Raw genomic sequence first — 16,375 nt, forward strand, 5'->3', positions numbered from 1 at the left:
GGTCAGTTGTGGAGTGATTGAGGAGAGGTGGAGGTTAAGGTCAAGCAAGCCTAAATAGGAAAAACAGGCAGGGCCAGGTTAATGAACACAGTGAGACTGGTGGTCTGAAAAGTATTCCTTTCAATACAAGGAGTGTAACAGGTCAGCTGGATGTTCGTAGAGCCTGGATTAGTACATGGAACTGCAACGTTGTAGCCGTTTCAGAAACTTGAGACCAGGGTAGGACTGGTAGCTCAGGGCTCCAGGGGTTAAACGTTGCATGCATGATGGAAAGGGATGTAAAAGGGGTGGGGGAGTTCCATGACTCAATAAGGAGAATGTCACAGGTGCACTAAGAGAGAACATCTTGGAAGCTTCATTCCATGAAGCCATATAGGTAGAAGTCAGTAATAAGGAAGGTAAAGTCACTATGATGAATTTATACTATAGCCCTCCCAGTAGCCATCAGGAGATAGAGGAGCAGATCATGGAAAGATGTAAAAACAACATGGCTATTGTCGTGGGTGATTTTTAACTTCCCCGCTATTGATTGGGACTCCCTTTAATGCCTGGGGCTCAGAGCACAATTTGTTACGTGCAACCGGGAGGGTTGCTTGAAACAGGATGTAGACAGTCCAATTAGGGAAGGGGCTGTACTAGACCTTGGATTGGGGAATAAGTCTCATCAGGTAATTGAAATTTCGGTGGGGGTGGGGACATTTTGGAACAGTGATCATAATTCTGTAAGTTTTAAGAGATTTTTTAGGATAAGATTAGTCCCCGGATGGAAGTGCTGGATTGGGGGAAAGTTGATTATTACAGTGCAGGAACTGTAGAATTTTGACTGGGACAGTTGTTTGAGGGTAAATCCATGTCTGACCTGTGCAAGTCCTTTTATAGGCCAATTGATCAGAGTTTAGGACCAGCATGTTACTGTGAGGATGACAGTTAAGGGTGGCAAGATTCAGAAACCTGGATGATGAAATATAGAAAGTTTAGTCAAAAACAAGAAAGGAAGCCTGTATAAGGTTCAGGAAACTGAAATCAGACAAGGCCCTTGAATATAAAGGAAGCAGAAAAGAACTTTTTAAAAAAAAAACTTAAAAGGGACTGTGAAATGTTCATGATAAGTAGAATTAAGGAGAATCCCAAGGCATCATATACTTATGTTAGGAACAAGAGCGTAGCTAGGGAAATAAGTCTACTCAAGGATGGAATTTATTTGGAGTCCAAGGAATTGATGTTGCGTGTCTTGAAAAGCATTAATGTAGGTAAGCCCCCAGGGCCTGATGGGATGTATCTCAGGATAATAAGGGAGGCAAGGGAAGAGATTAGAGGCCTGTACAGAGATCTTGTTATCTTCTTTAGCCACAGGCAAGGTCCCAGAAGATTAGAGAATAGTCAATGTTGTTCCTCTGTTTATGAAGGACAATAGGCAGAGTTGTAGGCCTGTAAGCCTTAAATCAGTGAAATTATTTACTCATAATTGAAAACTAATGCACTTATTAGGGAGAGTCAGCATGACTTTGTGCAGGGGAGGTTTTATCTTTCAAGTTTGATTAATTCCTCAAAAGAATACAATGAAGATGATTGAAGGTAGGGCAGTTGATGTTGTCCACATGGAATTTACTAAAGTGTCTGACATGGTAGGTTGATCCACAAGATTAAGCCACAGAGGATCCTCTGAGTTGGTAAGTTAGATACAATATTGTTTTGGTCATGAAAAACAGGGTCGTTGTGGAGGGGTGTTTTTTGCTAAGAGGAGATCAGTGCTGGGACCCCTAGTGTTCGTAAAATAAACAAATGATTTGGATAAAAATGTAGGTGGTCTGATTAGTAAGTTTGTAGATGACATAAAAATTGGTGAGGATGTGGATTGTGAGGAAGGCTACAGTAGGATATAGATCATTTGGAAAGTTGAACAGAAATGTGGCAGATGCAATTTAATCCAGACAAGTGTGACACAATGCATTTTGGGAGGCTGAATGCAAGAGTTAAGGATACAGTAAATGGCAGGAAGTTTAGGAGCATTGATATGTAGAGGGATCTTAGGGTACACGTCCACAGTACTCTGAAAGTCTGGTAAAGTGGTAAAGAAGGCATTGGACATGCTTGCCTTCATTGGTTGGGGCATTGAGTATAAAAATTGGCAAGTTTGGTTTCATCTGTAGAAAACATTAGGCCTCATTTGGAATGTTTTGTGCAGTTCTGGTTGCCACAGTGTAGAAAGGATGTGGCTCCTTTAGAGAGGGTGCAAATGAGGTTTACCAAGATGTTGCCTAGATTGGAGTATATTAGCTATAAGGAAAGGTTGGACAAACTTCATACTGTTTTCACTAGGATGTCAGAGGCTGAGGGGTGACCTGATAGAAGTATATAAGATCGTGAGGGGCATGGAAAAGGTGGATGATCAGTGCCTTTTTCCCAGAGTGGAAAAGTCAACTATTAGTTTAAGATGAGAGGGAGAAAGATGAAAGGAAATGCATGAGAATTTTTTTTATACAGAGGGTGCCATGAGTGGCGGTAAAAGCAAATACGCTCGCAGGGTTTAAAGGACACTTAGACAGACACGTGAAAGACTGGGAATAGATGGTTACAGACCATGTGCAGGCAGATGGGGTTAGTATAGAATGATATCATGTTTGGCACCTATATGGTAGGCTGTAAGATCTGTTCCATGTCAAGATAGCAGCTGAGTAGCAGGACTTCCTTTGGGCCATCCTAATGTTGTGAAAGGTGCTGTAAGAAGCCATGCCTTCTCTTTATTCTAAATTAGAAGGTAAATTTGAATTGCTCCCGAAGGAGCATAGGGCTGCCTCATTAGAGTTTTGGTGGTTTAACCTGAGCATCACCACACCTTGGGAGAGGGGAACAGTTGAGAAGGACAAACTTCATGTTAACCTTAGCCAGTGCAGGAATTGAACTTCATGCTGTTGGCATGCTTGCCTTCTTTCTTTTTCTTTCTTTTTTACTACTTTTTGTTTCACATTTTTGTTTATTTCATTTTTCCTTGGAGCCTTTTGTTGTGGGTTAGTCAGTGAAATGGGCACGGCAGCTAGAGCAGCTCCTCCTGACAGTAGGTGTATCTCCTTACAGTGACTGGAGGTGATGGTGGCAGCAGCAACAGGGACGTCCTCCTGGTGCTCGGGACTGGTGGCGGCAGCAACGGGGACGTCCTCCTGGTGCTCGGGACTGGTGGCAGCAGCAACAGGGACGTCCTCCTGGTGCTCGGGACTGGTGGCGGCAGCAACGGGGACGTCCTCCTGGTGCTTGGGACTGGTGGCGGCAGCAACGGGGACGGCCTCCTGGTGCTCGGGACTGGTGGCGGCAGGAACGGGGGCAAAGCTCCTCCAGTGATTGGAGGTGGCAGTGACAGCAGACTTTTCAAGATGGCAATACTAGCAAGGTGACATCTCAGGAGGGCAGAAGGTGTGGGACTCTTAGCAAGACAGCGGTGGCAGCCTAGTCTGGACGGGGATCCAGGGATTTCTAGTTGCAGCACAACAGGGCCTCCTGGCACTGGCACAGCAGCAGCATGGTAAGTGTGGAGCTGGGACTCCTGGTTATGGAACGAGTGTGGTTTCAGCCCAGGAACCAGCATCAGCAACGTTGACAAGGTGAACCCAGCAGTGAAAGGTGCCTCAAGAATTCTGACTCCTACTTTGGTGTGTCTAGTGCAGGCCTTGTTGAAGCAGTGGAAAAGGGTGGCAGCACAGGTGTCATTGGTGATCTGGCTGTGGACTCTCTCTTTCAGTTGTATCATTTGTCCTTTTTATTTTTAAACTATTCAAAATGGCATTGCATTGTGCCAACTGTTGAAGCTTTCCCTTTGCATTTTACAGTGAAAAATACAATAGAATACAGTGACTAATCATTCATTCATTCAGTACCTGTACTGTGCTGTTTTCTGTTCTATAGCACATCTCCACTTAAGTACTTAGTGTAAAAGTGCTATGGGCCATCCTAATGTTGTGAAAGGTGCTGTAAGCAACCGTGCCTTCTCTTTATTCTAAACTGGAAGGTAAATTTGAATTGCTCCCAAAGGAGCATAGGGCTGTCTCATTAGAGTTGTGGTGGTTTAACCTGAGCATCACCACACCTCCGGAGAGGGGAACGGTTGAGAAGGACAAACTTCATGGTAATCTTAGCCAGTGCAGGAATTGAACCTCATGCTGTTGGCATCATTTTGCATTGCAATCTAGCCATCCAGCCGACTGAGTTAAGTGACACAGTTTAGAATAGCAATGTAAACTGCTGAAGTAAAAAGTAGGGACCAAACATAGTGCATGATTCATCTCTCATTGAAATATCTGGATTGCAGACTTTTCACAGCAGATGTAGGTACATCATCCATGCTGTTGTGTTTGCAATAGCTTCCAAATACAAGTAGAAGCATACGCACTTAAATCTAATTAAATCTACAATGAGTAAAATTGAAAGTAAATACTTTAATCATATAATTCCTTTTGCATCCTCTTCAGTGCATTTTTGTAATATTGCATCAAAAATATGTTAATTTGGCTGGAGTTTCTGCCTGTGTTTGCCATGGCTACTGGAAATGTTCGCAGTGGAACTGCACACTCAGGTTCCACAACTCTTCGCTTGATTTAAGATGGCGATTACCAAAATCACTGGAGTGGGTACTGGTAGGGGCCAAGAGTGGGATAAAATTTGAGTCTAAAGTCATCTTTACAATCTTGGCTTAGTACTTTGAGTGGGGTTCCAAACCCCATATCTAGGATGAAACTTTCAGTGAAATACTGAGGGAGTGCTGCATCGCCGCAAGTGCCTTTCTGGGGGCACATTGCTAAACTAATACCCAATCTATCTCCTCAGATAGATGAACAAAATCACACACCACACTTGTAAAGAGAAAAGGATGAATTCTTCCTGGTGCCCAACCCAGTATTTAACCCTCAATCAAAATCTCTAAGAGCAAAAAATCTGTTCTCAGGTGGCTTTTTGTGAGAGTCTGTTAAACGCAAAGTGGCTGCTGTGTTTCCTACAACGGTGACTACACTCAAAATATATCAATTTGTTTGCAAATGAGTCTCCTTAGATTGTTTCAAATTGTATAGTTTCTTTCCAAAACTGTTTTTAAACGTCCAATTTAAATCAGCCTAAATCTTGCAGCGTTGCAATAAACTACATAAGTAATGATTTTGTAATTTCTCAAGTCTCAATCTAGCCCTTGGGGAAATTCTCCAACTTCTTGAAATCTGAATGCATGCTTAATAAGGACTGAGACGCTAGTCACAAAAGATACTGGAGGATTACCAGTGCCACCTGGATCCCGAGAGTTCGAGGAAGCAAATGGACCTGTTAGTTTTGTTCACTTTTTCAGGTGGTGTGGATCCCAGTATTCGTAAGGATGTATGGAAGTTTCTGTTTGGGATGTATCCCTGCTCCTCCACAACTCGAGAGCGTAAAGTGCTGGCACTGGAGCGCTATGTTCGCTACAAGATGATGAAGTGTCGGTGGCAGACCCTAATGCCAAGTAGCAGGAGGATGAGGGTGGATGAGACTGACAGTAAGTATTGTCTCAATTGTGTGTTCTATATGGTAGTGGAAGACTGGAGTAGTTTCTTTTTGCTTTGTTTTCAAGTTTCACAGAGAAAAATTAAACAAGATGTAGGTCCCTCTAATCTACTTTGCAGTTCGAAGGTCATAGCTGACCACCTATATCAACGCCACTTTCCCTCTTGATCTCCTAATTCCTTGATTCCCTTAGAGATCCACTAATTTCAGACATGAACATGCTGATTGACTGAATGTTAGCAGGATAAGAGAATTCTGAAGATTCATAACCATCTCAGTGAAAACATTTCTTCTCTCTGTTTTCAGTGTTCTTATCCTGAGACTAATCCCTAAAGAGTGCTTATGAAAATTGAAAGAAGATTGTTGGCTTGGTTTGAATTTTACTGGAATGGGGCATCTCCAAGACTGTCCCCACAAGTTTAGTTCTCATTTTCCCTGCAACCATGCTCCCATCCCGTCCAAGCCAACAGCTCAAATGTAATTTTGTGCTCCAACACACTACTAGCATGAACTGGCAATGGTATGACAAAGGATTGGAGCATCTGAGATGGGTACAGGTGGGGCAATCAGGTCTGATGCACAATCGATGTACTGATATGGAGATGTAACAATTGGACAGCTCATAAGAATGTTAGCTGCAGTGACCCCTATATGATAACTTTGGGATGGATTGCAGATCTGCATGGATGGAATTTCGGTCAAAGATTTAATTTTGATAAATCTGTGCTGGAACAGTGTAAGCATAGAAGTCGGAATTGATCTACGTGTGTGCAGTTATTTTCTGATTGCTCTGATTCCCCAGTTATCTTTTTTTTTCAGCGGTTGTGACCATGATTGGTGCTGAACTATTAGTCTAATTTTAACCAGACAAAAGGAGAATGTGCCTTTCTTTCAGAACAATTGTCTTGTTCCATAATTTAGGTTAAAATCATGAGGTGCTACAGCAAAACGGAGGCCATTGAAACCCTGGGGGGATGAGTTGTATTTTTGTGAAATTTATTGAATTAGTCCCACTCTACCTGCTGTTTCCCTGTAGCTCTGCAAAATTCCCTCTTAAAATATCTATCTCATTCGTCTTTTTAAATGTTACTATTGAAACTGCTTCCACCATCATTTCAGACTGTTTCTAAAATTAAAATTCTCCTGTTTACTCTTTATGAAGAAGGGTCCCGACCCAAAACATTGCTGCCTGGCCTGCTATGTTCCTCCAGCTCCACACTGTTGTCTCTGACTTTAGTATCTGCAGTTCTCGGTATCTCTCCTGTTTGCTCTGTTGGGTTTTTTTTGCCAATGTCTTTGCAATTTTAATTTCAAATCTTTTAACGCTCCTGTCACAAACAAGTAAAAATAGTGCCCTTAGATAGCCTTATGAGTAACTCACCCATTCCTTCAGCACTATTTCATGATGGTCTATGTCAATCAAAGTGGCCTTGGTTCAGCAAAACTGATCCATCTGTTGATCTTAATGAAATGCATGGCTGTGAGAATTAGCTATTCAATTAATTTAATTCTCTTACTGGAGGCGTATACCTGCACTGGAGACAGTTAACAAATTGTTAACTAGGTTGCTTCCGGGCAGGAGAGATTTTCTTATGGGGGGCGGTGTAGCAGGTTGAGCGTATACTCATGGGAATTATGAATAAGAGGTGATCTGATTGAAGCATGTTGAGAGAGTTTGACAGAATGGATACTTAGAGAATATTTCCCCTTTTGAGTGAGTCTAGAACAGGATGACAGTTTAAAGATTTAAGAGTTTTCCATTTTAGTACTGAGTTAACAAGACATCATATCCCTGAGGTTCTTGGACAGTGGAATTCTTTTCCTGAAAAACCAGTGACAGCCAGGTCATTAAATTTATTCAAAGCTGAATTCAAGAGTTAAGGGGGGGCAGAAAGGAAAGTGGAGTCAAAGTTACCAATGATTGATAGACTGGCAGACCTGGAACAAGGGATGAATGCAAGAATTTCTCCTTTTTTTTAAAATGGGGGTCAATCTAGATTGGTGCATAATTCCCAAGGCGTCTGGATGTTGTATATGGAATGAAATAAGTCAATCGAGGCAGTATTTCTTGGAATTCCTTTACTGTAACAATGATTGCATTTTAGATATTATGATATAAGTTCTTTGCAAACTCAGGCCTCAATTGTTCGACAGACTGATCTGCAGAATCCTGAAATTCCTTTCTTAACAGCATTGCAGGTGTACATTCACCCTTCAGGCCTACAATGTTTCAAGAATACCCGCTGCTATCATTCTCAGGGGGCAATGAGGAATGAAGAATAAATGTTGCCTTTCCCGTGATGCTTACATCCCATGTAAGACGGAATCTTCATCCATAAGCTCTTTGGATGTGAAGCAGATTTAATTTTATTTTGAAGGGTACATGCATCCTGATTACCTGAACTTGCTTCAGTTGAGTGGTGTTGAAGTACTTTTTTGAATGTCAGTGCGGTAACTACATAGATTTCACACTTTTAATGAAATTTCAAACATATTCTTGAAATATTTTGGTGTTTAGCTTGAACTGACAGGATAATCTATTGACGTGACATTAGATCAGGATTATCAACTATTGTTGGACATACCATGGTGACTTTGTTATGCAACCTCCAGACTCTTCACCTGATCAGATGTCTCCAATATGGAGAAGATATGGAGTTCAGAGAAGATGTAAAACTATACATGCCTTTTACGAATGGCTCCGTGATTTTCCTCTGGTGTTCCTCACTGTGTTATCCAGTAGATCAAACTTCATTTCCTGGAGTCTCCCTGGTAATCAACATTAGCATGGCCCTTTAACTTAGTTAAAAATGTCAAGGAGTATTGTCAAATGTAATTTGACATTTAGCTGTATTTGATAAGTTTAGATTAGGTTATCAGAAGCTCAGTCAAAAAGGCAAATTATAGTGAGTGTCTTGAAATGGGAGGCAGAGGCAGAGGCAGAGCCAGCTGAGGTTTAGGGTGGAAGCCAGGGTCCAGGCAACTGAAATGCAGTTGGCAATTATGGAGTAAATGGCCAGAACCTGCAGCCATGAGGATCTTGGTGAACTCTTGAGCTGGAAGAAGTCGTAGTAAGATGGTCTAAGAGGAAAAGGGCTAGGGCATGGGGAATTTGAAAACAGGTTGAGAATGTTAAAATCAGGATGATGATAATCCTTCCTCAGGCAGAAACAGTGCAGGCAGTATCAGCTCCATACCAACTGCTGAGAATGATCTCAATAGAGTGTGATGATATCCCACTTGATCTTGGCTTATTTCTGAAGTAGATGATGTGTTAGGCTGATCTCTGGTGTTTCTTGCTTCCTGTTTGTAGCACAGCTTTATGAAGCAGCTCTTGCTTATCAACAAAGGGGCAGTGGCTGCAATCTTAAAGGGCATGAAATGGATCTTTCGGAGGAGAAGACTGAGCAGATATCCTTCATAGAGCTGCAGGCAAAGGTCAGTTTGATAAATGGCATGGGATTTGCTTTTGCTTGTGGTAATGATAATACAATATAATTGATTAGACCACAGTTTAGAAACAAAGAAAACTAGAGACGAGTAGGCCATTCAACCCTTCAAACCACTCTATCATTCAATATGATTATGGATGATTCTTCATTTCAATACCACATTGTCACCTTCTTTCCATTACCTTTGATGTCTTTAAGATCAGAAAGTTTATTATTCTCTTTCTTGAATATACTCAGTGATCCAGCCTTCATATCCTTCTGAGGTAGAGAATTCTACAGGTTGACTGCCACCTTCAGAGTGAAGCAGTGCTACTTCATCTTAGTCTAAAATGGCCTCCTCCATATCCTGAGACGATGACCTCAGGTTCTAGCCTTCGCAACCAGGGGAAAAGTTCTCCTAGCATCTATTGTTTAAGAATTTATATGTTTCAATCAGATCTCCTCTCATTCTTCTAAACTGTTCTAAATTCTAGTGAATGTAGGCCCAGTGACCCAAGCTGTCCTCTGAGGACCATCTTGCCATTCCTGATATCAGTCTAGTGAGTTTCTGCTGCACTCCTCTATGGCAGGTATATCATCCCTTGTATAGGGAAACCAGAACTGCATATAGGACTTCAGGTGCGGTCTCACCACAGCCCTGTGTAATCCAGCAAGATATTCCTATTTCTGAACTCTGATGGCCTTGAAATGAAGGCCAACATGTACTATTGGCTTTCCTACTCATTGACTGGTGTATAAGGGCACCCAGGTTCCTTTGTGCCTCCACGTTCCAATACATAACCATTTAAATAATGTTGTGTCTTTCTGTTTCTCACACCAAAGATTTCATTATCTATCCATGTTATGTTGGATCTGCGATGTATAAGCTCACATTCAACTTGTCTGGATCGCCCTGAAGCTTCCTTGCATCATCTCTCAATTCACAATTGTGCCTGAGTGTTACCAGCAAAACTTGGAAATCTTACATTTGGTTCCCTCATCTAGGTTTTAAATTTATATATATTTTGGGGCCCAAATACTAATCCCTGCGGCATTGTAAGTCACAGTCTGCCACCCAGATCATTTCCCTATCCAAGATCCATTTCACGCCCTTTAAGAAGTATTCCACACCCTGTTTCTGGTCTGTAAGCCAATTCTCACTTCGTGCCAGTATATTGCCCTCATACTTGTTTTAATTTTGCCCACTAACTTCTGATGTTGGATCTTATCAAAAGCTTTCTTCAAATCCAAATGCACCACATTCATTGCTTCTCCCTTATCAATTCCACTTGTTAAATCCACTAGATTAGTTAATTATGATTTGCCTTTTATAAAACCACACTGACTAATCTCGTAAATGCTTTTCAAGTGTTCTGTATCACATCTTATTATAAAAGATTATAGATGACTGTGACACTTTTCCCATGACTAATGTTAAGCAAACTGGTCTTTATTTCATTGTTGTTTTTTCCTCTCCCTTTTTTAAATAGTGGGGTTACATTTGCCATCCTGCAACCTGTACAAATTTCTCTAGAGTCCACAAAACGTGTGGACGCGTACAGTTCCAATTCGGGCGACTGTCCACATGGAGTTTGCACCTTCTCCCCATGTCTGCACTGTCGAATATTTCTGGGGTACTCTGGAATACAGATTATCAGGCACTGGAGATTAGGCAGACATTGACACCATAAATTTCTTCTTTTTTTAAAAACTCATGCTACTTTTTCTTCAAATCATCCCTGTCACTAGACCCTCGGTTCCCTGGCATTTCTGGGAAATTATTTAATGTCCTCCTTAGTGAGTCAGAGGTGAAATATGTATTCAATTCTTCTGTTGTTTCTTTAAAAATAAACTACGTGGAGCAGGAGGCTGCCATTCAACTCTTGAGTGTATTCTGCCATTCAGTTAGATCTATCCTTCTATTAGTGTTGTGAAGTTAAAGATACAAAAACTGAATGTACATACTCAAGAGGAAGCATCAGAAATCTGTGATTTTAATAATCTGTTCTGTGAGTGATGCAACTTAATTTCAATTGATGTTTCATAACAGAGATGTTGGTATAATTTTGTTTACATTTAAAGCCAGATTACTCGGTTGGAACTGGCAGAGGGGACCTTTTCCTGTTCTGCCAGATTCTCCTTTTGACCATCTATTGCCTAATGTGTTGAAACACTTCCACAAGTTTATTGCTCCCATTTAAAATTACGGCTGAAACTACAGCTTTCAAGGTATTGGCATCTTCTTCATCCTGTAGCTTGAATATATTCTACTTTCCATACAGGGGCACTTCCATTCCCGTTGCCTATTTATGAACAAAGCATTCAAAAGACGTTTTGAGTATAACTTAAGTGAAAGGTAAAAATATTAGGTGTGCTAGAAATCTGAAATACACCGTACATTCTCACGTAAAAATAGAGCTGCTGTGACCAGATTTTTAGCAAAATAGTAGAGGATTTCCTTATACATGGGTAATAATTCCAATGGATTTCCCTTTGCCTTGTTTGCCAATTGTTTACGTGGTGTCATAGAACCCTAGAATCTCTCCAGTATAGAAAGAGGCCAATTAATCCATTGAGCCTGTACTAACCCTCTGATGAGCATCCCCCAGATTCCCATCGCATCTTCACACCTCTGGATTTTCCGCAGCTAACTCACCTAGCTGGCATATCCCTGGATACCATGGGGCAATTAAGCATGGCCAATCCACTTAACCTGCACATCTTTGAACTATGGGAGGAAACTGAAGCACCAAGTGGAAACCAGCGCAGACATGAGCAGCAGGTTCAAACTCCACGTGGACGGGCACCCAAGTTGGAATTGTTCACAAGTCCCTGGTGATGTGAGGCAGCATGCTAACTACAGGGCCACCATGTTGCCCATACAACAGCCAATCGCAAATTCAGTGACTGTTCCCCTGAATCCTGCCCCAAAAGAAGCTCAAAAGGCAATACAGTATTTTTATTTATGAAGTAGTAATCTTCATGGAGAACAACAATAATTTCTGTATACCAAATTTAGCAAATTCATAAGCTATATGAAAATGTTAACAATTTAATTCAGTTTTTAAAGTGCAAAAATAATACTGTTTAGCAGCAGAATGTGCACGTATTGTATATTTCAATATGCAAAACCCATAAGCCCAAACTACCCACAGTCTTCAGAACCAAGTAACTCATCCCGATCTGCTACTCAAATGGCGCCATATGAAAATGATTAGAAATCATACACTCATAGGCCATATCATTCCTAGGACCATCATCTGTCCCCTAAAGTGTGTTGATGTTCCACATTTCTTGAATGATTTGATGACTGTATCCATTTTGATTTCATCCCAGCTGTGACAACCAATTGTCATAAAGTTGCCTATGTAGGAACTCATGTCCTCTTTCCTCTAATCATTCAGTCATTCTACATTTTATTCCTGTTACCCTTGTTTGGAGAGAACAATGTGAATAAGGTTGTTTTGTAAAGCAGAATCTCTGCAACATCTGGTTTGCGAACAATATTTAGTGACAAGATCATTGTTAAGGTGTAATGTGAATATGTTATGAAGGAGAAGATTTTGGTGGCCAACTTGTATTTGAGGTTGGTGACATCTGTGGAGAGAGAAGCAGCAAGATTCCAGATAAGTCACCTTGTATGCCGTGGAACTGCCAGATGACTATTTCCAGCAAGAGAATCGGGCATATCCGTTGACTTCTCAAAGGCTCCATCATTGTTGAGTCTGCCACTTTGAGGTCGCTATTAAATTTTGATAAAAGACTATTAACCTAAAATGTTAACTTTCTTTCTCCAAAGATGTTGCCCCCAGCCTGCGAAAGAATGCTTGTATTTTGAGTAGATCTTACCCAGATCGTAGGGTACCATGTTACACATGCACAGTCTATAATTGTAATATTTTCTGCATGTAAAACACCTTTAGTTGGGTGTTGAAATTTCTCATTGTGTGAAGAGCTGAAACTAAGTTGACCAAAGTGATCACTAGTGGCAATCAGTTGATTGCAACAGTTGATTTTCGGGTGTATTGGAAAGAAATTATACAAAGCTCAGTATAACTTATTTATATCATGCCTTCCACACACTAAACATTCCAAAGTGCTTAACAACAGGCACATTATGTCACAGGATCTGACTCCTGGTGATATGAGAACAAGTTTCCAAAAGCTTGGTCAACAGGGTTTTAAGGAATGTATTAAATGAAGAAAAAGAGCTAGAGAGATGGTGGTTTTAGAAAGAAGTTTCAGAATTTGGGTTTCTAATAGTGGAGCAATCGATATTAGACTTGCTCAGAAGACTGGAATTAGATGAGTATAGAGATCTCCAAGGATCTGAAAGGCTAAAGGAGATTACATACATAAATTGTGCCTGGCTGAAGTATAGCCTGCACTTGTCATTACAGTATCTTGTTCGTCAAACACTGACACTTCTAACCATAGAAACAAAAGTTCTTGCAACACAGAAGATGATTATTCAGCCCGTCATTCCTTGCTAGTTCTTCCAAAGAGCAGTCCAGTTGATGCCACTCCCCTAATCTTTAGCCATTTACTTAACACTTTCTCCACTTAATATATTTATCCAATTTCTATTAGAAAACTACTTTTGGATTTGTCTCTGCTGCTCTTTCAGGCAATCTGTTCTAGATCACAGCAACTTGCTGTGTAGAAAAAAAATCTTCCTCACCACTTCTCTTGTTTCACAATTACTTTATAGCTCTGTCCTCTGGTTAGTCACCCTCCTGCCACCAAAGCAGTTTTCTTCTTATTAACTCTTGTCAAAATCCCTTCATGATTTTGAACATCTCTATTAAATTTCCCCTTAACCTTGTCAGCTCCAGGGAGAACAATCCCATTTTTCTCATAGTCTGTCTTCATGATGCCCAAATCTTTTGATCTAGCTGTGCAATTGAAAATTATTTAAATTTAAAAAAATAAAACATTTGTAGGATGACGTAAAGATCAATCTTTTTGTAAACTATTCTCAGTTTTATGTAGACCGTCAGAAAATCAATGTACGTGAACTGCATGAAGCAATTAGGATCATAGACAAAGATGTGCCTAGAACTGAACGAGTCTTGGATTACTATCAGTAAGTGTGTACTTGTTTCTAAATCTATTTATTAATATACTAGATTGATTGATTTCAAATCCTTCTATGGTATATCATCAAGTCACTGTTGAGGGCGGAGTAGATCATTTAGCTATCTCACCACACAGATCCTTGTCAGTCTACAACCTAACTCCATTTTTAAAAATGTACCACTTCTGCCCTGGCCCCCAATAGATTTTTGTTGGCTAAATGTATCAGTCCAAAATGTAAAACTTACAAGTGAGGAACTGTAATTTTCAATTTGAAGAAGAGAGTTTCCAACATCTACAACACTTTGTAATAATGGTTCCCAATTTCAGCCCTGAAAAGTCTAACCTTAATGTTTCTGTTGTATGTTCCTGCCCTGGGGATAGACTGTGTATTCTTTATCCAGTGAATGTAGTTTCAGTCAGAGAGCTTATCTTTATTAGTTCCCATTGAAATCTTGTAAAGTCTTCACCATCTACATCCAGGAAATGCAACCATAATTAGGTACATGGAAGGAAATTATTGGGTGCTACTAGAAATCCACAATAAAAACAGAAAATGCTGGAAGTGCTCAAGTCAAGCAGTCTCTGCAGAGTGAAAAACAGAGTTAATGTTACAGTTCAATGAGCTTTCAGATGTACAGGAGTTTTCATGAAAAGCTATTGAACTTTAATGTTAACTGTGTTTCCGCATCCACTGATACTGTCTGATCTGTTGCATGTTTCTGGCATTTTCTGTTTTAATTCTAAATTAATGTAATCCATCTACCTGTTTTAACCCTTGGTTCTCGAGGATCATTGTGGTAAATTAATGCTGTACTCCCTCTAAGACTAATATGTTTTCTCCAGTCAGGGAAATGTGGATGCCACTGGCAGAGCCAGCATGTCATATCCATTCAAATTGCTCCAGCGAAGATGGTGGAGGTCTATTCTGTTGAGCCTCTCCAGTCCTTGTGGTATAGGAACACTCAAAAGTGTTGTTAGAAAGGGAGTTCCATGATTTTGATCCAGTGACAATGATGGAAAACTCTTACCTGTTAAGGTGATGTGTTTTTTGGAGAGGAGCTTTCAGGTGTTGGTGTTCCCATGCGTTAGCCTCCTCTAGTTGGCAGACGTCATGGCTTTGGAAGATGCTGTTTAAGGAGTTTTGATGCATTTCTGTGGTGCATCTTGTGGTTGGGCCTGGTATGCCCCTCTGCACCCTTAATTGAGTCAGGATTGATCCCATCTCTTCATGGCAGAGTGGGGATATGCTGGACCTTTTAAGGTTACAGATTATGGTTGTGCATAATTCTGCTGTTGGCCCACAGTGCCTCATGGATGCTCAGTTTTGAGTTGCAGGGTATGTTTGAAGTTTGTCTCATTTAGAGTGGTGATAGAGCCACCAGAGGTGTGTATTCTGCTTCATCTCCACAATTACTGCACAGGAGCCGGTATCCTGTCACCAAGTCATGTGGAAAGTCCTTGATACTGGTCCAGCTCCCTTAGAGTAGCTCTCAGTATCAGAATGTCTGACACTCCTATTTAGATCTGTCAACCAGGACTCCCTGATTTGATTAGATTAGCAGCCCCAATGAGGGAACTCATTCTTTGCGGTCCACCTGGGCGACCTTGTTACAATCAGTGCAGTGATCACCCTTACTAATACTATAGTAGATAGATTATTAGGATGAAGCCAAGTAAATTTTCCTCTGAGTCTCCTCACACCAGTCACAGACCCAATTTATTAGTTATGTAGCTCCTAAGGTGTGCCCAGAACTGAATACAGTACTTTTTTTGTGTGTTATTCATTGCTGTTTTTCATAAGTTCAGGTTACTCTATTTGCCTGGACCATTATGATTGCTGGAGTGGCGCTGCTTATTGCTGTATGTTTGACACCGCAACTGTAATAATAAAATAAAATCTACCTGTTCTAATTATCTATTTATAAATTTGCTTGTTCTGTTTCCTAGAAATGAAGGTGTGATCAACCTTTTGGTGTTGAGAGATATACTGATCACTTTTGCAGCATTTCATCCAGGTACGCTTGCTGCCTTTGAGTATTGTTTCCTTGGGTCATTTATTTAAAAATAGAGATTTGCATTTCTGTAGCAAGTTTCATGAACTTGATTTTACAAAGGGATTTAGTAACAATGAAATACAGTGAAAGTCTGGTCCATGAACGTCAGGTCCACAAAAATCAGACAGTATTGTAACTGATCTGCAGATAGGTGTAGAGGTCCAAATGCAAGAGAAGTGGACTAAGAACTTGTGGGGTGAGATGGGAGTCAGTGAATGAAGAGAGTCTGGGGAGGAGGAGAGCATGATGTGGTGGTGGGGGTGTGATTCTGGGTCTGGCTGGAGGGGGATGAAC

General features: G+C 40.8%; 1 protein-coding gene across 1 annotated transcript in view; it reads left to right on the forward strand.

The window, feature by feature from the left end:
• Positions 1-16,375, forward strand: part of si:dkey-238d18.4 (TBC1 domain family member 17) — a 62,922-nt gene that overhangs the window by 15,987 nt on the left and 30,560 nt on the right. The window contains exons 2-5 of the mRNA XM_048527995.2: positions 5,324-5,509; positions 8,831-8,955; positions 13,931-14,034; positions 15,975-16,042. Coding sequence (XP_048383952.1) covers positions 5,324-5,509; positions 8,831-8,955; positions 13,931-14,034; positions 15,975-16,042 — 483 coding nt within the window. The remainder of the gene's footprint in view (positions 1-5,323; positions 5,510-8,830; positions 8,956-13,930; positions 14,035-15,974; positions 16,043-16,375) is intronic.

Source organism: Stegostoma tigrinum, chromosome 3 (genome assembly GCF_030684315.1).
Source record: "Stegostoma tigrinum isolate sSteTig4 chromosome 3, sSteTig4.hap1, whole genome shotgun sequence".
In the NCBI taxonomy this organism is placed as follows: domain Eukaryota; kingdom Metazoa; phylum Chordata; class Chondrichthyes; order Orectolobiformes; family Stegostomatidae; genus Stegostoma; species Stegostoma tigrinum.